General features: G+C 41.3%; 1 protein-coding gene across 2 annotated transcripts in view; it reads left to right on the top strand.

Annotated features, from left to right (window-relative positions):
- The window catches only part of GALNT17 (polypeptide N-acetylgalactosaminyltransferase 17), a 331,827-nt gene that overhangs the window by 116,467 nt on the left and 187,886 nt on the right, over positions 1 to 27,474 (top strand). For both annotated transcript variants that reach the window (XM_087926233.1, XM_026708654.2), the window contains exon 2: positions 10,352 to 10,535. In XM_087926233.1, the coding sequence (XP_087782359.1) occupies positions 10,352 to 10,535 (184 nt within the window). The remainder of the gene's footprint in view (positions 1 to 10,351; positions 10,536 to 27,474) is intronic.

Genomic DNA, 27,474 nt, shown 5'->3' with positions numbered 1-27,474 from the left:
TCAGGTCAACCTTGACTCCTGGCAACTATATAATTTTCTGTTCTTTTTTTCCCCCGTTTTGCCATTGCAACTCTCCTTAGAGTCACTGGTCCAAAGTCACTTAACTAAGGCCTGTATGCAGTGGTAGGATTCAATTATTTTTACTACCGGTTCTGTGGGCGTGGTTTTGTGGGCGTGGCGTGGCTTGGTGGGTGTGGCTTGGTGGACGTTGCAGGGGAAGGTTACTGCAAAATCTCCATTCCCTCTCCACTCCACTAACCTGCTTTCCAGCTCTGTTCTCATGTGCAGGACAACAAAAGAAGACCCAGCCGATCAGCTGGGACTTGGGAGGCAGAGAATAGATGGGGGTGGGGCCAGTCAGAGGCGGTATTTGCTGGTTCTCCAGACTACTCAAAATTTCCGCTACCGGTTCTCCAGAACTGGTCAGAACCTGCTGAAGACCACCTCTGCCTCCATGTTAAAGTAGGATTAAAGTTTATCATCTTCCAGCTTCTATTCTAACACCTTGAGCCACTATACCAACTGGCTCTCTAAGGGAATATTACACTTCCTTATTTTGCCCCAATGGTGAGATTCAACTGGTGTAACAACCGGTTCGGTGAGCATGAGCTTCGTGTGCTCTGTATTTAAAAGAGCCCATTTTCAGCGCTAATACTTACCTTCAACTTCAGCCCCTGTGAATTAAACAGCTGACACACGGCAAACTGCTGTGCTGCGCGAATCAGTTGTACTCTTAAAAAAAAATGAAACAAAGCACAGGAAAGAGCCGAGGTTAGGAGCAAACCGGTTAGGAGCTAGCTGATCATCAGAACTAGGGGTTTGCCCGAACTGGTCCAAACCGGGAGAATCCCACCTCTGTCTTACACCATCATTGGAGGCTTTTAAGAAGAGACTGGACCACCAGTTGTCTGGAATGGTTTGGGTTTCCTGCTTGAGCAGGGGGTTAGACTAGATGACCTCCAAGGTCCCTTCCAACTCTGTTATTCTGTTATTCCCTGCCCAAAGTGTAACCATTGACTACGAATTTCCTTATTTTTCTATAGGACTTCTTACAGCATATTATTTCCATCAGATGCATCAATCTTCATGTAAAATACCCCATGATTCATACCTATTCACTTTATTATATGCTTCCTTTAAATCAAAGATGAACAAATTGTTTCTCGCTTTTATACATTTCCCAGTGACCAACTGAAGAGGGAAAAATGGGGTCCACCCACATCCTGCCTAGCACAAAGCTTTATTTCCCAAATTTTGTTCATTGTCCCTTTCATACTGTTTCAATCACAATTGTGTCAGCCTTCCCAGGTGCATTAAACAATTTAAAACTCCTTTCGTTTTCATATTCATTTTTAAGAAAATCTTTCCCCTTGCATAGGGAGAAAATAATGGCATTCTTTTGATTCCCTAACAAAGATGCCATTTTCATACTGATATGATAAGCAAGTCGTACAGTCTCCATGTGAAACTGCATTTGTATTTTAATATTTCCCCAGTTTCAACATCTACATGGTGGTCCTACCATTTTCCAACTTTCTCACTGCATCTGTGACTTCCATTTCATAATTTTTTAAAAACATTACTATTTATGGCATTCATTTCCATTCTAATCCTCAAAATATCATTATCCTTCCCATTTTTAATTTCAACCACACTGCTGGAACCTCCCCCCTCTTTTTTTACTCACTTCCAGAAGATTTTTTAACTTAACTATTCCTTGTTTTGTTTGTAACAGAATTCAGAGTTGGAAGGGACCTTGGAGGTCTTCTAGTCCAACCCCCTGCTCAGGTCAGAAAACCCTATACCATTTCAGACAAATTGTTGTCCAATCTCTTCTTAAAACTTCCAGTTTTGGAGTACCCACAAATTCTGGAGGCAAGTTAACTACAGTTATCTTCCTTCCTTCCTTCCTTCCTTCCTTCCTTCCTTCCTTCCTTCCTTCCTTCCTTCCTTCCTTCCTTCCTTCCTTCCTTCCTTCCTTCCTTCCTCCTCCCATCTCCCCTCACCTTCCCTCTATCTCTCTTTCTGTTCATTCTCCATTAATTTCTCATGGGAACAGCATGTATGTACATGAACATTTGGATACATCATCAGAAATCTTCCCCCCAAAAAAATATTTTTCAAAAAGACTTTGAACATTCTTTTCCTGCATATTTTTTGCAAACAATATTTTCAGCTACATTATTCTTTTTTAAAAAAAAATTATCCAGTTTTTCACATAAAAACAACAATCTTTTTTTAGTGGACAACATATTTCCAGGCCATCACTTTTACATACAAATATGACAGCAGTTATACATTCATACATGCATACTTAATTCTATTATTACCTTTTCCATTCCAAATTTTCAGTAAGGAGAGAAAAAAAACAAATTAATTCTAGCCTCTTTCATTAATCTCAATCGGAACATCTTTTTGTTTCATTTCAATTATTTCAAATATAATCCTTTAATATTTATTTTAAAAATAAAGATAAACAATATATGTTTGAATAATAATAATAATAATAATAGTTGCCAATGTCTCTCCTTCCTTTTAATAGTCTATGTTAACTTATTAATTTAAGTGGTTCTTTAGTCTGTCATATTCCCTTTCCATTACACATTCTTTTTATAAATTCTAGATTAATACAAGTTTTAACACTAAAGAAAAAAGAACAAGTATAGGTTTCCCCCCTTTTACTGCTTTGAGTGTGACACCTCAGTGGTTAAAATATACCTTTATTCCCTTATCTTGATTCCCAATAAACCATTATTTTTAAGAAGTTACAATAATAATCGTTACATCTTTTCATCTGGATTCCACAACATATTTCCCCCCTTTAATTTTTAATAAATTACCAGTATCTATCCCTCCTTTAATAATATATATTACCCTATTTTCTAAATATTTTTAGTTACAGATATATTCTTGTTACCCCTTGTCACCCTGCAGAATCCCCTTTTCAATTCATCAACCATTATCTCTGAAAAACCAATTTCTTTTCAACATTTTATTATTTTCGTATTTCTGTATTTCATGCACCTGTTTCTTACTGCTTCTCCTCCCCCTCTTTTCCCCATATCTTTTCTCATTCCAGTTTATATCCCTCTCTTTCTTGATATCTTCCTTTCCCCTTTTCTGCTGGATCTTTCTGCCTTTCCTGATTTCACACGTATTCCCCTTTTTGACTGCCTTCTTAAATCTTGACTTTTTAGCCTTCCTTCTTTCCCCATTTCTTTGTAGTGTTCTTTGTGTTAATTGTCTATTTAAAATGTCTTCTTGAGTCGACTCCTCCTCCTCTGAAGCTCTTTCTTCTTGTTCTTCAATCGCCATTTCCATTTTTTCTAACACAGAACAAAGTGATTCGCCTCTTTCCTGTAGTAATCCTCTCATATTTTTACGTTCCAGTTTTAATTCCCGAAGAGATATCATCATTACACATTCTTATATTTTATGATCGTTGAAGTGCACAAAAAACACTTTTACTTTCCTTCTTTCTTCTTTCAATTTTCTAAAGTTCTCAATTATTCCAGCGCAGGGTCTATACCAAAAACATCAATCAATCCCACAGTCAGTCTTTCCTTGCTTTTTCCTTTATTCTGGTTCAGCTTTCACTTCCTAAGATTCTTACTTTGTTTCAATATTTCTTTAACATTATATCAACACAAGTTCATTCAAAAACAGGATGCTTTCCCTTTTGTTTGAGCTCAAGTTTTTGTCAGAAGGTGTCACTCCCCATTATACAAAGTCTTCACCTTTTTCCCCTATTTTTTTATTTATGGTTTTTCGAACCTCAATATTCCAGCACAATCCAGTCTCCAATTTGTAAATTTTATTATTATTTTTTGATAATCTTAAGTCCACTTTGTTTTATGCCTGTTTATTGCCAAAATATTTTAGTCCAATTTAGTTAAATCTTAGTTCCAGCTTCTTCCTTTCCCGGTTTGAAGCCCCGCTTAACTGTCAAAAATATTTTCTTTTTTTTCTTCCTGTCCCTTTTAATTTTGCCACTCACTTTTCTTTTCTTAAAAATTCAATGTTACCTTAATCCTGGGGTACTTTTGTTTAGTTGTGTCACCCAGTTGTCCCAGTTCAGATGTTATCCACCTCTTTCTTCCCTTCTGCACAAATCTTAGTCCAGCTGAGTCCTCCTCTTCAGGGTGGCCATTTTAGACCACCGCTGCAGTCGTCTTCGGGGGGGGGGAAGACCAAGCCCAGGAGGGGAGATGTGGCTCCCCTCAACCTGGCTTGTGGCTTCCCCTTACTTCACTGCCCCTCCAAGGTAGCTTCAGCCCCTAATTGTGATGATCGGGGCTCTCCAATGAAAGAACACAGACCATAGCTGTGGAGAGTCGCAATCTACGGTCCATCAGCAGGGAGGCCTCAACCCAGAAGTCCAGTTACATTATTCTTATTTTTTTTTTGTATGAATATACTATTGTTTGTGCACTTTCCCACTTTATGTGCCCATATTTGTACAAACTTGATGCAGAATATTGCACTAAAGAAGGAGTAGTTGGAGTATAAATGATTGCTAGCTAAGATGGCAGTAATATTTCCTCTAATAATCAAAGTAAAATACCTTTGAACATCAGTTGCTAGGGAACTCAAGCAGCAAGATGCTACTTGTGCTAAAGTCCATTTTGGTAACACTGCTTTTTATAATAGAAGAACTGGGGTCATCTAAAGAAGATGTCAGGTGAGAAATAAAAGACATGAAGAGGAGGAGGATGACTTAATGATTTTGAACTATAGAATTTACTGCCTGACATACAGTGATGGCCAACAATATTAACATTCAGAGGTAATAGCTTATCAGTTTTATTTTAGGACGTGTCAAATTTTTCAACTTTCAATTTCCAAACATTAGCTCAAAAGTTGTGACATGCCTTGGGAATTGTAAAGATATTTCATTTACTTCAATATAATTTAGATGTGCTTGGTAAGGAACTACGTAGATATTGTAAGTTTTTAACATTTTGTTCGTTTCATTTGAAATATATGTCTCCTGCTCTATTAGTGAGAAGATCAGTTGCTAAAAACTTAAAAGGGCCAGAGGACTAGAAACGGTCTTTTTTTGAGGACTTCTACAAATATTTGATGGATTATTGTGGTAGAAAAAAAAAAAAGATAGGATGGAATCCAAATCAAATCTCCCAGGGTTCTCATATAAACAAACTATACATTGTCTTAAATATTGTGCCTGCAGCCAAGTTGAAGTTACTTTCCTGAATTCAGGTGATTGAAGGGATATTTTCAAACTCTCAATGGACACACAATCAGGATTTATTTTTTCCCTTCCCTGTCATGATCTTCCCAAATGTAAGTACCCTTCTGGCTAGAATCAGAGAGCTGTGGTGGCACAGTGCAGTATTGCAGGAGGCTAACTGTCTACTGCCAGGAGTTCTATCCTGACCAGCTCAAGGTTGACTCAGTCTTCCATCCTTCCAAGGTCAGTAAAATGAGGACCCAGATTGTTAGGGGCAATAGGCTGACTCTGTAAACTGCTTAGAGAGGGTTTTAAAGCACTGTAAAGCAGTGTATAAGTCTAAGTGCTATTGTTAGTACTATTGCTATTAGGAAAAAAAAAGAGATAATGTCTCCTAAGGTAGGAGTCCTCAACCCCCAGGCAGTGTCCCACTACCAGGCCATGGGCTGTTCCTGCTGGTCCACAGGAGAAGTGGGCAAGCACATATGCATGAAGTTCTATTTGCATGAGCGGCAGACAAGTGCGGACACATGCACAAAGCTCCACATCTGTGAGTGGAAGCTGCTTGCGCTCACATGTGAAGCTCCACTCAGGCGAGCAGAGGGTGCTTGCGCTCACACATAAAGCTCCAATTTGCATAAATGGAGCTTTGCATGCAAGCACAAGTAGCCTCTGCTCAAATGCTCTCCGCTCGTGTAAGCGGAGCTTCAGTGTGAGCTTCTCATGCAAAGAGATCTCTGTGTATGTACATGTGTCTGCCACTCACATGCCCCTCTCCCGTGCCGGGCTGGGGACTGCTGTCTTAAGCAATTGTGGATGTGTAATTAGGTAGACTTTACTTTCTACAATCGACCATGCTCAGCTCCTAAATCTTTTCTAAGTAGGACAAACAGGCAGAAGACTGGCAGGAATGCATTCATGAACACCAACTGGCTGTCAGAGGACATGATGAAAATTCTTTAATTTCACAACATACAGACAGATTTAACCATAGTTTCGATTGGGACAATGTGACAATCCTAGACTAGGACAAGTCCAAAAATGCCAGAGAATTTCTAGAAGCCTGGCACTCTGACAAATCAGCTGTCCACAGTCCCATAGACATTAACAACATCCATGGACCATGCAAAGGAGATAATCAATCTGCCCCAAAGAGAAAAAGACTCCAGCGTCTCTCCACCAGTAATCAGCACCCAGATCAGCATAGATTAAGTCCAAGATTAACTTCAGACCAACAATCAAGCAATCAAGAAACTGCCAAAGAGCCATCAGTAAAGAGCCCAACCAAAGAATCTCTAAGACCCTCACCCATCCACACAGAAAGGCAAGACACTGGAATATAAACTGAGAGCAAACCTCACTCCTTATTAGCATTGATGAAGTTACCTAGTTAAGAGTAATGAAATGTCTGCAAGAAAACAAGCCAGCTCAGAGAGCACTAAGGACCTCCTCCTTTCAACCCTGAATGTACAGATGGGGTGGGATTCTATAGGTTCGCACCTATTCACTAGAACCAGTTGTTAATATTCAAAGTAGTTCAGAGAACTGGTTATTAGAAGAAATTACTGGCCTAATCCTGTAAGGAAGGCAGGAAGGAAACATTCTGGTGTTGCTTACAGAAACTGCCTCTTCGTTAACTCTTATTACATTCTTGGCAGGACTAGACTTCCTGTCTCTGGAACTTCTCTGGAGTTTTTTTCCACTCCTTTGCTGGTACTTTGCTTGTGTGGAGTGACCATTCAAAGTTACAATGGCACTGAAAAAAGTGACTTATGACCATTTTTTCACACTTATGACTGTTGCAGCATCCCCACAGTCATGAGAGGCCAGGTGAGGAGATGGGTACCTCGAAGTGAGTGATATTGAGTTAGCCACGCCCAGCCAGTCATATTACCACCAAACCACTCCCACCACCTAAGCCACGCCCACAGAACCAGTTGATAAAAAATTTGAATCCCACCCTTGGGTACAGATATTGTCCTTTATTGGAATCTTTTCTCTGTTTGGTTCCTCCAGGACACTGAACTCTTGACTTCTTTTAGCAGAACCTGTGATATGCACAAACTAAATTATTAAAGAATATTTCTCTCCATCTGTTAAAACTCCATCTCTCCAACTTTTATTTTAGAAGCTCCCTTGTTTTTTTCTGTGTGAGCATTCTTAGGACATCTCACCTGTCTCCCTGGATGATGGTAGAATGGTTTCCAATCCATATCTAGATGGAAAAGAGAAGCTTTGGAAACTGGGTTTTTGGAACATGGAACTGAGGGCTCATCAAATTAAGCTGTTTTGTTTGTCAAGCTCTTTTGTTTCTTGATCACCGTCTACTCAAATAAAGCATCACACAAAAGACCTGCCTAGGAGGGCCTGAATCTCTTGAACCATAAAGGTGGGAAAATAAATATCACGGCTAGGAATAAAAATCATCCATCAAAGAGCTCAGTAGCGCCTGACAATGAGAGAGGTGTGAATCTCTCCTAAAAATAAATGTAAAAACGTCAGGTGCTACAAGCTCTCTATAATGCACAGTGAAGCATGCCATAAAATATTACTTTGTCTCTCTTTTCCTGACATGCTTGGGTTAAGATTTTTTTTTTCTCTCTCTCTCTCTTCTGGATGGGGGATATTCACTCTTGTGGCTTGGCTTTTAAGAGGTGAAAGGAAAATTCGTTTTATTTCCAGAAGGCCTGAGAATAGTACTGCGCCTGAATGTGCACGTGTGCTTTAATGGAGGCCAAAATTGGCCTTTAAATCGGCATTCAATTTAGCTTATTCACAGTTCAGATTGAGAAAATGGATATTTACTTGGCAGCTACCTACATTTTTTAAGAATAAAAAGTCAATTGGCCCACCGTTGGCAAGGGAGCAGGAGCTGGCAGGTTCATGATTGAGAAGCTAGACGGGAATGGGGAATTTGGCCTGCTAATGATGGAGAGTTTAGGTGGGAATTTGACTTATTTGGAAGTCAGCCAAGATGGAATTTGTCGTACTATGATTCAAATGGTAGGAGGTAATGGGAAATTTAACTGGCTATGATTCAGAGGCTAAATAAAATTCGGCTTACCTGTGACTCAGACACAAGATCAAACGAAGGAATTAGGCTTATTAATGATTCATATAACAAATCCTTTCCACTCTGCCATCTTGAGATGTCATGTTAGCCTTAGACTTTCAACGTCCCCTGAATATCACTGTGCAGGAATATAGTTTAATAATGCATAGATAAAAGTCCCTTGTTCAGTTCTTACAATTTCCAAGTAAACTCATCTTAGAAGCAAAGCTAAGGGAGGCTTTCCTCTCCCTGTGGTTGTTTGTAGAGAATCTTTTCAGTGGCAATAGGAAACACTATGTAAAATTGATACGGTCAGGGGGACTAGAGCTCAGAAATAAAGACCATACATAACTGGTCAGCATCTGAAGGCAAGACATGAAGTAACAGGTGGAAGTTTATTGAAGAGAGATCCAGTCTAGAACTAAGAAGAAATTTCCAAATGGACAGGCATTTATCTGGAAAGGTATAGAACAGTGATGGCTAACCTTTTTGTTGTCGCATGCTGAAAGTGCGCACGCATAATGCCCGCACCCACAGTGCAAAGTGCATGCAACTCCACTCACCCTGCCCCTCGTGAATGCGCATGCGACCCCCTGTGCTCGCCCCCCCCCATTCATGTGCACACAATCTCCCTGTGTCCTGTTTGGGGCCTTGTAGGCCTCCCTGCAGCCTCCTGGGAGCAAAAACGGGCAACGGGGAGATTACACCACACTCCCCTGCACTCCCCTGCACTCCCTCTGCCCTCCACACATGCACAAGTGACCCCCCCCGCACTTCCTCTGCCCCTACACAGGCACATGTGTCTCCCGCATGCCCCCTGCCCCCCGCACATGCGCAGCAGAGACCCAAAAATCAGCTGGCTGGCAGGAGGAGTGCACACATGCATGTTGGAGCTGAGCTGGGCGACGGTTCGTGTGCCCACAGAGAGGGCTCTGTGTGCCACCTGTGCCACCTGTGCCACCCGTGTCATAGGTTCGCCATCATGGGTATAGGATCTCATGTTTGAGCGGGTGGTGGTGGATTAGAACAGTAGTCGCCAACTGGTGGGTGCAGTTTTGGTGGTCCACAGAGAAATGTCACCCCCAGAGCACCCCCCAAAGCAATTAATCCAGGCTGTGTGGGAACACAAAGCTGCACTGCTCACATGACCTGTGGGAACCCTCCCCACCCACTCACTCCTTACCTAGCAAACTTGCCTGCTAAGTTGCTATTTTTCCTTTTTTTCCCCACCATCAGCTGTTCTGCTGTGTGGGAAGATTTAGATTAACTAGAAAGCAGGAAATCATTGCATTTCTTGCTTTCTAGCTAATCTAGCTAATCTTTAGATCTTCGGCTCTGCTTTTAAGCAGAGCCAAACCTTCCTTAGTACTGAAACTTCTATTATTCAGTGCAGGTAGCTGATGGCAGAAAGATAAATCTCTGAATGAATCTGTGATTCTGTGAGCAACTTAATCTGACTGCCTGCTTTGCCTGATTTTGGGTAAAAGTTGCTCTTTTTTCATAAAAAAAATAATATTTACATAAATATTTATAATATTTACATACAAGCCATGCCCAGCAGTGACATGACTACCAAGCCACACCCACAAATTAGGCCACACCCACAGAACTGGTTGTTAAGAAATTTGAACCCCACCCCTGCCTCTGTGTGCTTGTGTGTGTTTGTGTGTGAGAGAGAGGGAGGGAGAAGGAGAGGGAGAGAAAAAGAGAGAGGTTAGTTCAGATTTCTTTCTCTCTCTCTCGGTCCCCAACCAATGTCAACAAACCACTGTCAGTCAAAATTCATATTAATGGTCCCTGGGATTTAAAATTATGAGTTTGATGGTCCCCGAGGTCCCAAAGGTTGGTGACCCCTGGATTAGAAGACCTTCTGATACTGGTTCCTTCCAATATTATTCTATTTTCAATATTCTATTTGTTCCTTTAAAAGATGGATAGACTAGTATCCCTTTCTTTCCTTTATAGATACATTAGTAGTACAGCCATGATATGTTGATGGTGATTTTCTATACCTGTTGACTGGTTTCAAGGAAAGATGGCTGTCATAGCTTCTAATGCCTCCTTTCAAGACTGACTCTTGTGTATCTCTTCTTCTTTTTTTTAACTAGGTCTGTCAAAATCCTTGGGGCTTATTGAAGGCTACGGTGGTCGTGGCAAAGGTGGCTTGCCTGCCACTCTTTCTCCAGAGGAAGAAGAAAAAGCCAAGGGACCGCATGAAAAATATGGCTACAATTCCTATCTCAGCGAGAAAATATCCTTGGACCGCACCATACCAGATTATCGTCCAACGAAGTAAGTCTGAGGTTTTCCACCAGAGAGGAGGAGCAGTTCTACTATTTGGTATAGTGGGGCAATTGTTTCCAGTTACAGGTATTGGGATAAGGTGGACCAAGTTGAAGGACAGAGTTGTCTGTCTCCTGATCTAGGTCTCTTAAAAGCAAATTGGTTTTGGTGATAGAGCTACTTTATGTGATCTGCAAAGCTCTGATGAACAGCAAATACTTGAAGAGAGATATCAGAGAAGAGCCGACTGCCCTTCCCATTGGTTTGCTATGTGCAATGCGAAAAGCTGCCATCTTCTTTTTATCTATTTTTCCCCCTCTGAAATGATGTCTACATGCAAAATCATTGGTTTGAAATGCCATTTTGACTTGGTCTTAGGTTTCTGCTGAGTGTTTTCCAAATAATAGACTCAGACCCATGCCAAATCTCCCAGTTTGAAATGCCATTTTGACTTGATCTTAGGTTTCTGCTGAGTGTTTTCCAAATAATAGACTCAGACCCATGCCAAATCTCCCAGTTTGAAATGCCATTTTGACTTGATCTTAGGTTTCTGCTGAGTTTTTTCCAAATAATAGACTCGGACCCATGCCAAATCTCCTAGTTAGTGTGCAAAGATCAGTGCACCAATTGTGATCATCAGGGGTGGGATTCTACTGGTTCTGTCCACTTCTGTAGAACCAGTTGCTCTGAAAAGCAGCAAACAGATAGCATACATAGAACCGGTTCTATGTCTGGTGCTGTTTTGACCCACCCACCCACTCGGGCTCTTACCTGACCTTTATTACCTGCGTTTTCAACCGTAGCTGCTTTGCACGACACAGCTGTGGTTGAAAAAGTATGAAAAAGGGGCTTTTTCAACTGCTGCACACTTGCACACAGCGCTGATCAGCTGTCCAGGCAGTTAGATGACGACGATATACACGCGCGCGCAGTATATTGCAAAATATAAAATCACCGAATTGATAGTTACACCAGCCAGATCCCACCCCTGGTGATCATGCTAATATAGTGATGGTGATGATAACTGTAATATTAATTGTGAATAGGTAAAAGAATATAAGGTAAACTACTTCTCCTCCTCCTCCTCCTTCTTCCTCTTCCTCCTCCTCCTCCTCCTCCTCCTCCTCCTTCCTTCCTCTTCCTTCTTCCTCCTCCTCCTCCTCCTCCTCCTCCTCCTCCTCCTCCTCCTCCTCCTCCTCCTCCTCCTCCCTCCTCTCCTCCTCCTCCTCCTCCCTCCTCCTCCTTGAGTTTGGGGACGCATTAATATCTGTTCACTCTTAGTTTAAAATTCCAAAATGTTGGGCCCAGGAACCACCAGGGGACAATCTGTCCATCTGGTCTAGGCATCCAGAGAATATCTTCCCTCCTTGTGAGGTCATAATGTATGCCCTATGCAATAGATCTTCCGAGCTTCAGCCACCATTCCCCACTTGGAAGGCTAACCTCCCAGAAATATGTACTGTACATCCCTACTTAGAATTCAAAAATAAATTAAAAACTGTTAGATTGAATGCACTGATGGTCCTTAGCTGTCCTTGGTACCTTCTTGCAGTCTGTGTTTCACTGTGTTTCTTTGTTTTTGATATGGTATATTTATCTTCTTGTTACTTGCCCAGAGTCTCCTGATGTGGTGAATGAAGTCTATAGTCCCAAACAGAAGGGGCTGAATTCCAGAGAGCAAAGAGGCAGCAATTCATGGAGAGTTTGGTCTGGAGAAAGAGGGTGTTTTAATTTAATTGCTGGGCTCCTTCCCAGCAATTGTCAGAGTACATCTAATAGTTGCTTTGGTTTGGCAAGATTCTGTCTAAAGGTGTGGAACAATAAAGGAAACTGATCAAAAGTAACTCAATGTCTTTCCTGGTTCTTGGGGGCGTTAGCCATAAATGTCAGCAAGATCCTTTAGCCCAGCGTGCCTTGCCCAAATAGAATTTGAATTAGAGGTTGGAAGATGTTGGAAGCAACTTAGAAAGACAGAGAATTGTTTTATACACAGTTCAGACGTACTGGATTTAGAATGAGCTCTTTTATTGTTTAGTATCATCTGACTCATCTGTGATAAAGAATTCATCAGTAACATTATACGTATCGTGTAACATTCCGTCACACCCCGTAATACTCTTAGTGTGATCTTATTGATGCTCATCCTCATATGCAGCAGGTATGGCTTTTACATTATAATGAGGCATACTGAGTTTGCAAGCTACTAGAGTTCAACCATATGTACAGTCCTTGTCTTTAGCAGGTTTGAACTAGTTCTTATCGGATTCCCCGTTCCTCGTGGAAAAATTGCTTGTTATGTCGAAGAACTAGTAACATTAATCAAAGAAAACTCCTAGTTACTGAAAACACTACTCCACAGTGGTTAGAATGCAGTACTGCAGGATACTTCTCCTGACTGCCAACTGCCTGCAATTTGGCAGATCAAATCTTACCAGGCTCAGCCTTCCATTCTTCCAAGGTGGGTAAAAATGAGAACCTAGATTTTGGGGGGCATTATGCTGATTCTGTAAACCACTTAGAGACGGCTTTAAAGCACTGTGAAGCGGTATATAAGTCTAAGTGCTATTGCTATTCAAAGAGGGAGTCCTCTTCTGCTCTCATTAGGGGGAACTGACAGCTGGCATAGGAATCGGATATATAATAAGTATTGCAAATCAGTAAAGTAAGTGAAGAAAGTAACATCTGCTTGGTGGCTTCCTGGTCTAGTGCATTTTTGGAAAATCCATGTTAGTATCTGTAGTGATGGGCACAAAGGCTCCCAGAGGTCATTAGTTGCAGCAGGAGCATCCGTAGTTTCTTGGTGTGGCTTATGGTAATGCAGAAGTTATTCTCAAAGTGAAACGGGGCAAAAGCTCCTTAAGAAAGAGTCTACTGGGTGTCAAAAAATCAGGTTGAGAGGTCCTTGGAGAGCCCCATCCTCAACAACCTATCCAAGGATGTCAAACAGCTTTACCAGTGGATCTTAGTGTAACTGATAGATCAAGAGAGCTATTTTGCTCCAGGCATCTATATATTTCATCTTAACCTAACAACGTAGACCTTGAATCACAATTTCTTTTCTTCAAAAGTGAAAAAAAGAAGAACTTTTGTCTAACCTCATAAATGTTTTAAAATGACACGAACCACCTCTCTTCTCATTCAAGCTGAGTCTTGAGTGGCTGTCATTCTGGTCCTTTTTTTCAATGTGTAGTTTATCTCCGCGAAGGTGAGATTAATGCGCAAACACATCTCATTGTTTGGATCGGTGCTGATGTTAACAGCAGTTCTCATTCTTTCTATTTTAAGTGTTCATAACAATAGTACCATTGGTAATGCATCTGAAATGGCATCAATTGTGTATAAGGGTTGTGTATAAGAATTTCAAGGTTTGTGGAAAAAAATAATAATGTAATTTTTAAAATAGATATGGAAAGCAATGCCTGTTGGAGACTCCAAAGCAACCACCAGAGAATTGTGTGTGATTAGGAATCACGGTATGTTGAACAGACTATGGGGAAAGTGAGCCATGAACTGTAGGAGGGAAGGAATACAGTGAAATTTCCTAGGAAAGGACATAATTATCTAAGTTGAAAAACAATCCATTTCATCACAGGTCCTGCTTATACTGTAGCAGGTGCAGTTCTGCTTTGGAGGCAGATGTTTGAAGTAAATGGGTCTTTGAATCTTGATTGTTCTGGGTGGGTAGTGTGGCACACAACTGTGTCGGTGTAATTGGCCTGCTATTGATATGCAGTGATATTTATCCGTCTCAAAGTCTCCCTCTCCACTTTATTTCATCCCTTTTGGATATGCCTCTCATCTCTACACCGTGCGAAGGCCTGTGTGTGGACTCCAACCGTGTGGAATTCACAGTCTGCTCTTAGGCTGTTGATATATATTGAATTGGCAATTTCAATACAGTTGGAAGACATGCATTGCTTTTCCTTCATTGAGAAAGAAATAGGTTTAAAATGGGTTTTCAGATAGGAAAGCAAGCAGTTGTACAGCCATGCAATTTATTACAGGGAAACTGAATTGTGTGGGGAAGATAACTTTATAAAGAAAACGAATATGAAGAATATTATAAAATAGTTGCTTGATAACAAGATGGGTGGTGTATAAATTTAATAAATAAATACTACAAAGTAGAAAATGAATTAGATCTGGGTTTTCTTCTAAACACATGTTTATTGAATTGAATTCTGCCTTTATTATTTTTACAAATAAATACAACGGAAGAGAATATACCCAACACACCTTCCATATTTTCCCCATGTGAAACGATATTCATTGTCTTAATCAAACCCTCTTGCTTTGTTCACATATGCTGCTCAGTCTCTGATGTTCACAGTGTGATATGTCCACAATATGGACCAAAGGATTAAAGCTAGACTGATTGACGGATGTACTGATTTTGCACCAACAGGCCAGCGTAGATCCCTGGTGACTAGATAGACTTTCTCTAGGATGATGTGTCTCCAAAGGGGCCCCTTAAGGTTCCCCAACAGTGCAGCCATTGTGGCTGCATTTGGGTCCATCTCTCTTGCTCTTGGTTCTTCTCTTTCATTCTAACATAAATATGAGCCAGCAGTGTGTGGCAGTAGCCCCCCCTTCCCAAAAAAGCCAATGCAATCCTAGGCTGCATTAATAGAGGTATAGAATCAGAGGTGGGGACTCCTGGGAAGGGTGGGCTGGGCTGTTGGGGGTTCATAGGGGTTTGGGAGAACCTCTAGCTAAGATTCTGCATAGTTCAGAGAACCCCCAAATCCCACTGCTGGCTGGCCCTGCCCATCCCACCCCCTCCCCTCCCAGGAGTCCCCACGCAGCCGGTTTTGGATGCAGGTAAATGCAAGGCATGCATGGAGGCTCAGGGAGGGTGAAAAAGGGACCTCCCAGAAATTCAGGAAGTTTCTAGGGCCATTTCTGACCTGGAAATAGGCCCATTTCCAGCTTCCAGAGAACCTCCGGAGCCTGGGGGGGGGGGCATTTTCACCCTCCCAGAAGCTCAAGGAAAGCCTCTGGAGCCCAGGGAGGGCAAAAAAGCCCTCACCCCGCCGTGGTTCAGAAGGCCAACTAGGCCACACCTACCATGGCCAGGCCCACCCAGCAACCAGGCAGAGAACCCATTTCTAAAATTTTTGAAGCTCACCCCTGGATAGGGTCAAGATCACATGAAGTTCTAGTGCTGCTTCACAAAGCCTTAGTACCCTTCGAATACCACATCCAGTTCTGGCCCTCACACTATAAAAAAGGTGTTAAAATTCTAGAAAAAGTGCAGAGAAGAGCTACAAGAATGATTAGGGAGCTGGAGGCTAAAACGTATGAAGAACAGTTACAGGATGTGTCTAGTCTAATGAAAAGAAGAACTGGGGGAGACACGATAATAGTCTTCTAATATTTGAGGGGCTCCTACAAAAATGAGGGGGGGGGGGGGCTCAAACTATTTTCCAAAGCACCAAAAGGCCAGATGAGAATCAATGGATGGAAACTAACCAAAGAGAGAAGCAAACTAGAACTATGGAGAAATTTCCTGACAGTGAGAGCAATCAACCAGTAGGATGGCTTGCCTTCAGAAGTTCTGGATCCTTCATCACTGAAGGCTTTTAAAAAGAGACTCGATGGCCATTTGTCTGAAATTGTAAGGGCAGGGGTCTTCAAACTTGACAGCTTTAGGACTTGTGGACTTCAGCTCCCAGAATTCCACCTCCAGTCATGTTAGCTCAAGAATTCTGGGAGTTGAAGTCTACAAGTCTTAAACTTGCCAAGTTTGAAGACCCTTGGTATAGGGTCTTATGCTCAAGCAGAGCGTTGGACTAGAAGACCTCCAAGCTCCCTTCCCATTCTATTATTCTATGTTTCAACTTTCCTAGCATTAGTTACCTCTCAAGAAATCCTGGGGTTTTACATCATGATTCCAAAATATGATCATTTGAGCCTTGAATAAGAACACTGGATTGATTGCTTTATGACCCATTCATTTATTGCCTTACCTATCTATTGTCATCTCAAGAAGTATATATATATATATCTGTCATGGCATCTGAATATCTTTCAAGGCCTTCACAACTGAAGTACTAGTCTGCAGCCTATTTCTTCCCTGCGGGTTCCTTTAATGATGATAGCGGATTCCTCCCAAAGCAAAACCTATTCATCATTTCAAGATCTTCATTATGAGTTCTAGTTGCTGTCCCTGTTGTTATAAATTTGGTGTTCCTTATATTTAATCATAGTCACACTTTTTGCTGTGTTCCTTGACTTTCATTATTGGAGTTTGCAGATCATTTGTATTTTCAGCTACCAAAATAGCTGAAACATAACATGGAATATTGATGTTTTTGTTCCTCCATCATTTAAAAAAACATGTTCAATTTCTTCCAACCCAGGCTCCCCTCAGTGTATATTCAGCATATAGGCCAAATAAATACGGGCAATCCTTGACTTACAGCCAGAGTGGTATTCAGCAGGTTCTGACCGGTTCTAGAGAACCGGTAGCAGAAATTTTGAGTAGTTTGGAGAACCGGCAAATACCACCTCTGACTGGAGATTTTACAGTATCCTTCCCCTGCCACGCCCACCAAGACCCGCCCACAGAACCGGTAGTAAAAAAATTTGAATCCTACCACTGCTTAGGACCATAGTGGAACTTGACCATTATGCTGCAAGTTGTGATGGTTGTAAGATCATATGGCCGACCCAATTTTACTATCTTTTTTTATGGGGGCAGTTAAAGGAACAACACAATTGTTAAGTGAACCAATGGCTCATTATGGGTGTCATTTACTAGAAGTAACTGCTGTGTTTTTTGGCAAAACAGTGGTAAAACACAGTCACATAACTGTGGGATGCTGCAAACAACTGTGGTGGAAGACCCCCTCTCCTAGAAGAATGAACTATTTTGAGAAATATTTAAAAAGGCAGAATATTATATTTCCCTAAAGAGGAACGGAGAAACATTTTTTTCTTGAAAGACAGAAAGCGGACTCAATCTCCCTCCCCCAGCAGAATTTTATGACCATTGAGAAAGATTGGGCTAGCCTATCTACAAAACAAAAGACTTTGAGCTCCAGAGTGAAGAGATTAAGACATGACTCTCCAGGACATAACAGGATTAATCCACTAGCAGCAGAGCTCACTACATCGCACAAGCTCCTAAGGACATTACATCAGCCAAACTTCAACCGAGCTTGGCTCAGACAAACTCCTAGGATTTGTACATGGCTTCATGGGAGTCTGACAATAGCCAATAGAATACATGTTTTTGCACAGGAACAGGAAGCTCAAGTTCAAAGCCCAAGAGAAGGTATAAATACCCTCACTTTCAACTCCATGTGTTCAGCCGCACCAGAGAACTTGCTTACTTTATCATTAAACCACCTTTCAAATCAGCCTCCAAGTTTCCAGTGTCTTTCTCCTGGCTTGAAACTGAACCAGATGGATATTTCTTCTGACAATTGTAAATGTGGCCTGGTTGCCAAGCACCCAAGGTTCAGTCAACAGAATTCAAGAAGGGTTGGAGTTGGACCATCTGTGCTGTAATGTAATGGATAGCTCTGATTCTTTGTACCTGATAACACAAAGGGGGAGCATCAAACCAGGCAAGATGGAGGCGGCAACATCATGATTTTTATGATGCATGTGAAAATCAAAATGGTGGGGTTTGAATAGGAATGTTGTTCAGTCATCTCACCTTTCTTTTGGGTCCTCTTTGCAAATACCACTGGTTCTCACACCATGCTGAATCCAGTTTAACCTACTCTAGCTTGATATGGGAACATGCTTAAGGATCTTTTCTCTGTTGCCATTTGCGTCTTTCCCACCTCTGCATATCATCAACTTTGATTCTGTAGCCTTAACTTGAATAATGCTCTTTATCAAAATCTGTTCATAAACATAGCCTTTCCAGCTTCCTCTCACAGCACTGTTCAAGTTGGAGGCATTCCATGGGAAGTGGGGAGGGAGGAGAGGAGAAGTTTAAAAAGTCAACCTAGTGGTTGCAATTCCATGATTAAAGCCCCCTTTCCTGTTTTTTTAACATCTTGCATTTTGCACATACAATATTCATTAACATTTTGCACATACAATATTCATTAAAGAAGAGACAGGTTTTTGTAGTGGCAATCACCATCTTGACTGTCTTTGACCCTTTCTTCTGCAGGAGCCTCTGGTGAGAGCAAAAGTCTCTATAACACTTAATGGTTTATTTTCTTTCAATCTATTTATTTGTCTCTCTTTTGCTGTCCACCTTCAAATGCCAGCTTTTTGTTGTTTGGCAAACAGCAACTATGATTTGATTGTGGGTTTTATGGAAGCTGAAGACAACAGCAATGACAACAATTATCTCAAGTGCTTTAGCTTCTGATTAAAATGGAGACAAGTCAAAGGAATTTAGTCTAATGGGGTTTCAGATCGCTGAATTAGCAGGGGTTCAGACTTCTAAACTATGTATTACTTTCAGTAAAACTCCAAAGAACAGAATAATGGGCTCATGAGGATATTCACAAATAGACAGATTCCAAGTTTTTTTAAAAAATGTATTTGTATCCTGCCTTTATTATTTTTACAAATAACTCAAGGCTGTGAACATGCCAGAGGTGGTATTCAGCAGGTTCTGACCAGTTCTGGAGAAACGGTAGTGGAAATTTTGAGTATTTTGAAGAACCAGCAAATACCACCTCTGACTGGCCCCATGCCCATCTAGTCTCTGCCTCCTGAGTCCCAGCTGATCAGCTGAGTCTTCATTTGTTGCCCTGCACAGGAGAAGGGAGCTGGAAAGCAGGTTAGTGGGTGGGGAGGGAATAGGGATTTTGCAGTATCCTTCCCCTGGAGTGGGGTGGGAATGGAGATTTTACAATATCGTTTCCCTGCCACACCCACCAAGCCATTTCATGCCCACCAAGTCATGCCCACAGAACCATACAATTTTTGAATCCCACCACTGGAACATACCCAACCCACCTTCCTCCTCCTATTTTTCCCACAACAACCCAGTTAGGTGGGTTGGGTTGTGAGAGAGTGACTGAGCCAAAGTTACCCAGGTGGCTTCCATAGGTAAGGCAGGGCTTGAACTCACCATCTACCAGATCTACCAAGAAGACTGCATCCAGTTCTGAGTACCCATATTTAGGGAAAATATTGACAACAAAAACAGAGCAGCCACCATGCTAGAGTCTGTAAGCATAAAGATGTGAGAAATGGTTAGAGCTATTGAGTAATGCTTAGTCTAGAGCAGGAGTACCCAACCTTGGCAACTTTAAGACCTGTGGACATCAACTCCCAGAATTCCTTAGCCAGCCAACATGGCTGTGGAATTCTGGCAGTTGAAGTCCAAAAGACTTAAGGTTGCCAAGATTGGATGCTCCTACTCTAGAGAACAAAAGACTGAAGGAAAACATATCTGTGAAATAGCTTGTCTCCTACTATTCTTTTCCAGGAAGACCCCTCCATTAAACGTTGCCATCCTGTGGGACCTAGGAAGCTAATCTTCTTATTGTGGCCCCCACCCTCTGGAACAATACACCCCCCCCCCCAGAAATAAGGGTGGTCCTAGGGTTCTGGAAAGCTTTGGACATTGGTTTGGTCCCAGATCTAAATGATTTTTCAATGGCCCCTGGTAGATATTTTTGGTTGTTCTGCTGCTATTTTTTAGATTATTTTAGTTCTGGGTTATCTATTTGATTTAATGTTTTTAGCTGTTTTTATGCTTTCTATGCCATCCAGCATCCACTGGAGTTGGATAGTAAATAAATTTTACTACTACTACTTATCAGGGTTCCAAGTAATAAATCTAGGGCAAGCAAAGCTCAGAGGCAATTGGGTTCCTCAAAGAATACTTTTATTGGAAATATCATATTGGCACATATCTTGTGAAAACCGACTCTGAAAACTCTTGTGGTTTTCACCTAAATAAAACTGAAAGATTTGCTACTTTCTCAAAACAATCAGTCACATGATCCAATCACCGTGCGGTCTGACAACTGGGAAGCATCACTCCTCCTTTCTCCAACCAGGTGTGAGAATGTCCTTGGTTCCCAAGAGGAAATATTTTGTTTTGGCTACAAAATCCCCTCTATCTCAAATCCCCCCTCCCTGACCCTCAGCTCCAGTGTGGCAACACTGAAGCGATCAAAATGGCCTCAGTTAGGCCAGCTTCAGGGTTGACACTACTACTGTTACAAGTAGTCTTTGACTTAAGACTGGTCACTTAATGACTGTTTGAAGTTACAATGGAACCCTCACTCCCAAAGGTACTTATGACCTGGTTCTAAAGTTCCAAAGGTTGGCCCTCTTGTGGTCATGTGACTGCTTTTGGGACACTTGACAACCTACCTGCTTATATGGCTGTTTGCAGCATCCTGAAATCACATGATCAACATTTACAACACTTTTCCTAAACACCACATTTATTTCCAGTTTTTGGCAAAAATACCCCATAGCAATCAATAGCTTTATTAATGACCACGATTTTCATTTAATGATGGTAGATTCACCTAAAAACTGTGGTAATTCATTTAACAAGTGCCACCCCAAAAAATCATATTATCATGTCAGTCCTGTGATGACCTGTTTTATTACCATTATGACATGACTATATTGGACAGGCTCCATTATGGTCATAAGTCAAGGATATCTAACAACAACAACAACAACAATAATAGTAATTGAAGACATGCAGCAAGAAAAAAGCAGCAAGAAAAAATCACAAAGTATCAGGACTTACAAATTGCAGTTGAGCAAATTTGGAAAAAGAAATTGTGTGTTATCCCAATTGTAATTGGAGCCCTTGGAGCAATACCTAAAGGGCTACCTTGCTATTTGGAAATTCTGAATTTATCAGACTTGAATTCCCTACAAAAAAAACCACCCTACTTGGAATAGCTTATATCCTCCAATGCTACCTTAACAGTTCCTAGGTCCTTGGTTAGGGCTCAAGCTGTTGAGCTACCAACCAGCCCCAAAGGCTGTGAATCTCATTAAAGATTAACCAATAATAATAGTATTTCTTTATTGTCATTGTATGAATATGCATAGTATTCACATACAACAAAATTCATATAACACCCAGAGACCAGACCCAACACACACACACACATGACAATCCCCCATCACCCCCCACACCCACCAAGGTTCTACACTACTACTATTCCTCCTACTCCTACTCCTATCACTACTAATAACATAGAAGCTGCTTTCAAATATCTGAAGGGTGTCTATATATAAAGTCAAGAACTGTCATCCAGATTTTGCTCCTGTGAAGAGAATCAAAGATTAGTCAAACTGAGTTCTTGATCCATCTGTTTTCTTGGGCTGGCCATGCCCCCACCCACTTTGGGGGATGTAGATTGGGTGGAACAGTCAGAGGCCAAGTACAATCCTTGGCCAAAGAAAAGTTCTTCTGGTCCCGCTACGTTACTACTCATAGGGAAATAAATTAATAATGCCCAGCATAAAGAGTGAAATCCCCTTCGCTTTATGTGTGCTTGATCAAAGACTTCTATGAACAGGTATTTTCAGAGAGGAATGTATTTGCTCAGTCAGAATGTTGCTTACCTAGTGCTTCATAAATTAGGCATAAACCGACTTTCTATTGATAAATCCTTTTGAAGGACTGCAGATGTAAAAAAAAAAAAAAAAGAAGGAAGCAAAGCACAACAGGAAAAAAAAAACACGCACCTAAATCAAAGCTTGTTGTTGTTTCGAAAGTTTGTGGGAGAAGAAGGAAGGAGCAGAATTCATGCAGCCTGCAAGATCTCCTTTGTCTCCGTCTTTCTGCTGTTGGTAATACCTTTTCTAAAGCACCACGTAATCACTTGCAGCTCAATTAATTTTCTGCTTGATCGTAGCGTTTGTTTCAAAAGGATCTAATCAAGCATTCTTCAACTAATCTGCTCTAATCAGGGCAATAACTTATGCTCTCAGGATGAATTGGAAGTTTAAAAGAGGTCATTTTCTACTGAGCGATAGAAACCAAGAGCTTTGGGTTAGTTTCTGAACATTTTGTTACCAGGCTAGGTTACATCTTTAGTGGAGTTTAGGGGGTGTCATTGTTCTTTCATTTAGTTCAGTGGGATTTCTGTGGTCAATAGGTCTTATGATGGATCACATGTGTGTGTGTGTCAAGTGAGAGTCTTGTGATGGGTCTTGTGATAGAGAGGTTACATCAGGTGGGAGGAGAAGTGTTGGTTGCAGGAGTTTGCATGAGTTGGTTGAGGGTTGGTCTCGTCTCTGGTTGGCCGTGCAGTTGATTTGGATTCTGAGGGTTTCATAGGCTGGTTGTAGGTCAATGTGTCTGTTGATAGAATTGCTTGTGGAGTGCCAGGCTTTGATGAACTGACAAGTATGACAGTTGGTAGCATAGCCAATAATTGTTGTGTTGTTCCAATCAAACTGGTGCTGTTTGGTGTCAGTATGGGTAAAGATTAAGGATTTGGGATTAAGGATTTGACATGACCTACACTACTAACAAAACATTGAGAAACCAACCCACAAATTCAGAGAACAAACCCACATCCTACTATTTCTTGTTCTCTGTGTTTTGTGTGTTACCAAGTTTGGGCATTTTCTCATGCTAAGTCATGCTTCTATGGGAGGCAGTGTTGTGAAATGGAAAATATTTATATTGAAAAGTGCTCTACAGCTGTCCCAAAGGTGATTTTTTGGGGAGGCAACTGGACTTTCTCGTTGTTTTTGAAGATGTTTCGCTTCTCATTCAAGAAGCTTCTTCAGCTCTGACAGGATAGTGGGGAATGGAAGGATTGTTCCTTCCATTGAATGTGCTACAGCTGTTTCTTTTTCTTTTTTCTCCCTTTTTTCTTCCTTCCTCCTTTTTCTTTTCTTTTCTTTCCATTTTCCAATAGAAAGTTTTTCCAATTGCTGAAAGCCAATTAATTGCTAACATAATCCCTGAAATCTCCAGTTTTGGAAAATCTGTGAAGGGGCACTTGCTTCCCTTTGACTGAAAACATTCCTTCAAAGTGAAGCATTAAAGTGAAGTGAAGCCACACCTTGCTTTGATTCATTGGGAAGTAGTAGCTGCTTCAGTTGCCTCCCCACTGCAATAGAGCCATGGCACATGTGTAGATGATGTTCCAGTTATTGAAGCAAAGAGTTGATTGAGGTAAGTCACAAGTTTGACGTATGTACGATAGAAGAGAAGACATGTAGCTCAAAATTGCAGTGTGAAGTCCTCAGTGCTTTTTGAGCATAGTTGTCTTCTTGCAGATGTTTCATTACCAAACTAGGCAACATCATCAGATGTAGGTGTAAATCTATGTATAGGTCATATGTCAGAGGGCTCATTAGAAGTATTTTTTTTAAATTTTGCAACATACATTGAAAGGTTTTGTTACTGAGTGAATGACAAGCTGAAATAAGTTATCCATTAGGAATCATCTGAAGTCTACTAATAGTTCCCACTTGATTCCCCCACCCATGGGACCTGTCCAGGGTCCTGAAACATCACTTTTTGCTATTCAAACTTCAGTATTTTATGCTGGGCAAAATGAGGGATCAATAGTTGGAATCTGAGTTTAGGGACCACTGATTCTCCTATAGCTCCTAATCTAACATGCAACCTTGGAACCTAGGAAGAAGATGGCTTCTACTTAGTTGCTCATAAAAACTTGTCATTTGATAGCTTAGCATGTTGTCGGAATCTAAGCTTTGATTAGTTTAGGTTTTTTTAGTTGTGTGAACATAGCATATATATTAAGGTACTTCAGAATTGCTAAGGCAGCCTATATTCTCAGGGCTCCATGCAAACTGCAAGTTGTATTTATCAGGCTTTTTGAACCCCATTTAACCACAACTCTCATCAATCCAATTCTACTATTTTAAAGTGAAAACTACAGAAAAACCATATACTTAAACAATTGATTGCTCACTCTGAGTTTATGTTGCTAACCTATATTTGTCTGACAGTTCTAGATCAGGTCTCTGATGGGCATTTCCAGGTAGAGGTTTTTTTCCTGCTTATAATCTTTTGCTTTTCTACCCAGAGGACAAAATAAGATTCTAGTCTTCATGTTCTAAATAAGAAGAGAATTACCAGAATTAAATGGGTCACCTAGCTCTAAACTAATGAGCTTGATAGGAATCTTGATGTTGTCAGTTCTGACTCAAGGGTTTAAACTTTGCCTTTTCCAATGTTACATGAGATGTGCAGTGGTGGGATTCAAATTTTTTTACTACCAGTTCTGTGGGCATGGCTTGGTGCTCATGGCACGGGAACTGCAAAATCCCCATTTCCTCCCCACTCCAGGGGGAAGGCTACTGCAAAATCCCATTCCCTCCCACCCCACTAACCTGCTTTCCAGCTCCGTTCTCCTGTGCAGGGCAACAAAAGAAGACCCAGCCAATCAGCTGGGACTTGGGAGGCAGAAAATAGATGGGGCAAAGCCAGTCAGAGGTGGTATTTGTTGGTTCTCTGAACTATTCAAAATTTCTGCTACTGGATCTCCAGAACTGGTCAGAACCTGCTGAATGCTGCCTCTGGGGATGTGGGAATTGAATCTAAGAACTATTAAATATTTGAGAGGCTGCCACAAAGAAGCAATAAATTGCCCAATAAATTGAGGGGCTCAATTTATTCTCCAAAGCAATTGAAAGCAGGACAAGAAGCAATGGATGGAAACTAATCAAGGAGAGAAGCAACCTAGAACTAAGGAGAAATTTCCTGACAGTGAGAACAATTAATCAGTGGAATGGCTTGCTTTCAATTCAGAAGTTGTGAATGCTCCATCACTGGAGCCCCAATGGTGCTTTTTCAAGAGGCAACTGGACTTCCTGGTTTTTCTTTGAAGAGGTTTCACTTCTTATTCAAGAAGCTCCTTCGATGAGAAGCAAAAAGTCTTCAAAGAAAAACCAGAAAGCCCACCTGCCTCTTGAAAAAGCATCTTTGGGACAACCATGACCTGGATGTCTGAGAATCTCCATAAACAGCCATCACAGGAGGTTTTTAAGAAGAGATTGGACCACCACTTGTCTGGAATGGTATAGGGTCTCCTGCTTGAGCAGGGGATTGGATTAGTACAAGGGTCTCCAAACTTGGCAAGTTTAAGACTTGTGGACTTCAACTCTCAGAATTCCTGAGCTAACATGACTGGATGAGGAATTCTGGGAGTTGAAGTCCACAAGTCTTAAAGCTGTCAAGTTTGAAGACCCTTGGATTAGTAGAATCCTTTCCAATTCTGTTACTCTGTTAACTTTAGCTCTGAAGGCATATGCTCTACCAGTAAGCTAGAATATAGAATGGCAATCCAGTTGTGCACCAGACATTCTGAACTAAAAAAGAAAATGTTAAGGTTGTGCAATGACCCCCATCCCTAGGGGGCCTTTCAAGCCTTTCTCAGTGTCCCAATATTTTGATCTTCTGAAAAAAAAAAAATTGCAGAGAAAGCTCTACAATGACAGAATGAGTAGTCTAAATGCAAAGCAAGCTTAACCAAGCACGACAATGAAAATTTTATTACAATGTGGTTGGCATTATAAGGTGGGGGATATCGTTGCAATGATTGTAAGGCTGATATCTTCATGGATGAATGAATAATCAACATTATAGGGCACTCTCTGAGCTTCTCCTAAGCACACTTGTTTTATTTTGTTTTGTTTGGGGTATCTTCAAATCAGTGTTGATTCCTGACAACTGACAGTGTTGATTCCTGACAACATATTCATAACTATGTTTATACTTATACCTATTATCTGGTAAGCGATTGACAAATCAAATAAATAAATAAAAATAAATAAAATTGTCAGCATGGATCTCTGAAGTTTTCTAGGCAAGGTTTCAGAAGTAGTTTGGCTTTGCCTGCTTCTTCCTAGGGCTGAGTGAGATGGATGGGCAAAGGTCATCCAGTTGGCTCATGCCTAAAACAGAACTCAGACTGACATTATCCACTTTCTAGCCTGATTTCTTAACCCAGGGGTCCCCAAATGTGGCAACTTTAAGACTTGTGGACTTCAACTCCCAGAATTCTGGGAGTTGAAGTCCACAAGTCTTAAAGTTGCCAAGTTTGGAGACCTCTGCCTTAATCACTATACTAAACTGGCTCTCTGATAGTCCTTCACTATCATTCATTTAGTGATCATTCAAAACTACGCCAGCACTGAAAAAATTGACTTATGACTGTTTTTCACAGTTACGACCATTGCAGTATTCCCACGGTCACATGATCAAAATTCAGATACTTGGGAACTGACACATATTTATGACAGCTGCTGTGTCCCGGGATCATGGGATCACCCTATGAGACCTTCTGACAAGCAAACTCCATGGGGAAGCCAGATTCACTTAGCAACCCTGTTATTAACTTACCACCTCTGAATGCAAAACTTTATTGAGTACATCATATCAGCACAGATTGAAAGCAAAACCAACTCTAACTAATTCCCATGGTTTTAATATAATTAAAGAAGAGAATCTCCCTCCTCCTATTAGTGCAAGTCACATTGTCCAATCAGATGGCCAGGTATTGTTGTGGTAATGGGCTAAGTTAGGGGTGTCAAACTCAATTACATTGAGGGACACATCAGGGTTGTGTTTGACCTTGGTGGGCTGGAGTGGGCATGGCCATCATGATGTCATTCATATTGAGGGGCGCCTGTGGTGGCCTGAATGTTCTGCCAGTGAAAATGGGCTGCCGAGCTCCGTTTTTGGCTGCGATGGCCTCCTGCAACCCTCTGCCAGAGAAAATGGAGCTCCATTTTTGCTGGCAGAGGCACTGTGGACCAGTCCTTCACTGTTTCTAGGGTGGGCCTGCGGGCCAGATCTAAGCACCCTGGGGGCCAAATATAGGCCCCAGGCCTTGAGTTTGACATCCTGGTCTAAGTCTTTAGATGTTAGATGACCTTGGTTCCCACAAAACGATTTCTTGCCACCGTCTGGAACTGGCATTCTAAAGGAGGTTCTCCCCTCCACCCTATTGTTGAAAAGTGGCAATAGCTGCAGCAGCAAAATCACGCTTTGACAGTC

The sequence above is a fragment of the Pseudonaja textilis genome, chromosome 1 (assembly GCF_049901715.1).
Source record: "Pseudonaja textilis isolate UNSWEBS1 chromosome 1, rPseTex1.2, whole genome shotgun sequence".
Classification (NCBI taxonomy): Eukaryota; Metazoa; Chordata; class Lepidosauria; order Squamata; family Elapidae; genus Pseudonaja; species Pseudonaja textilis.
This window is presented reverse-complemented; position numbering and strand designations above follow the sequence as displayed.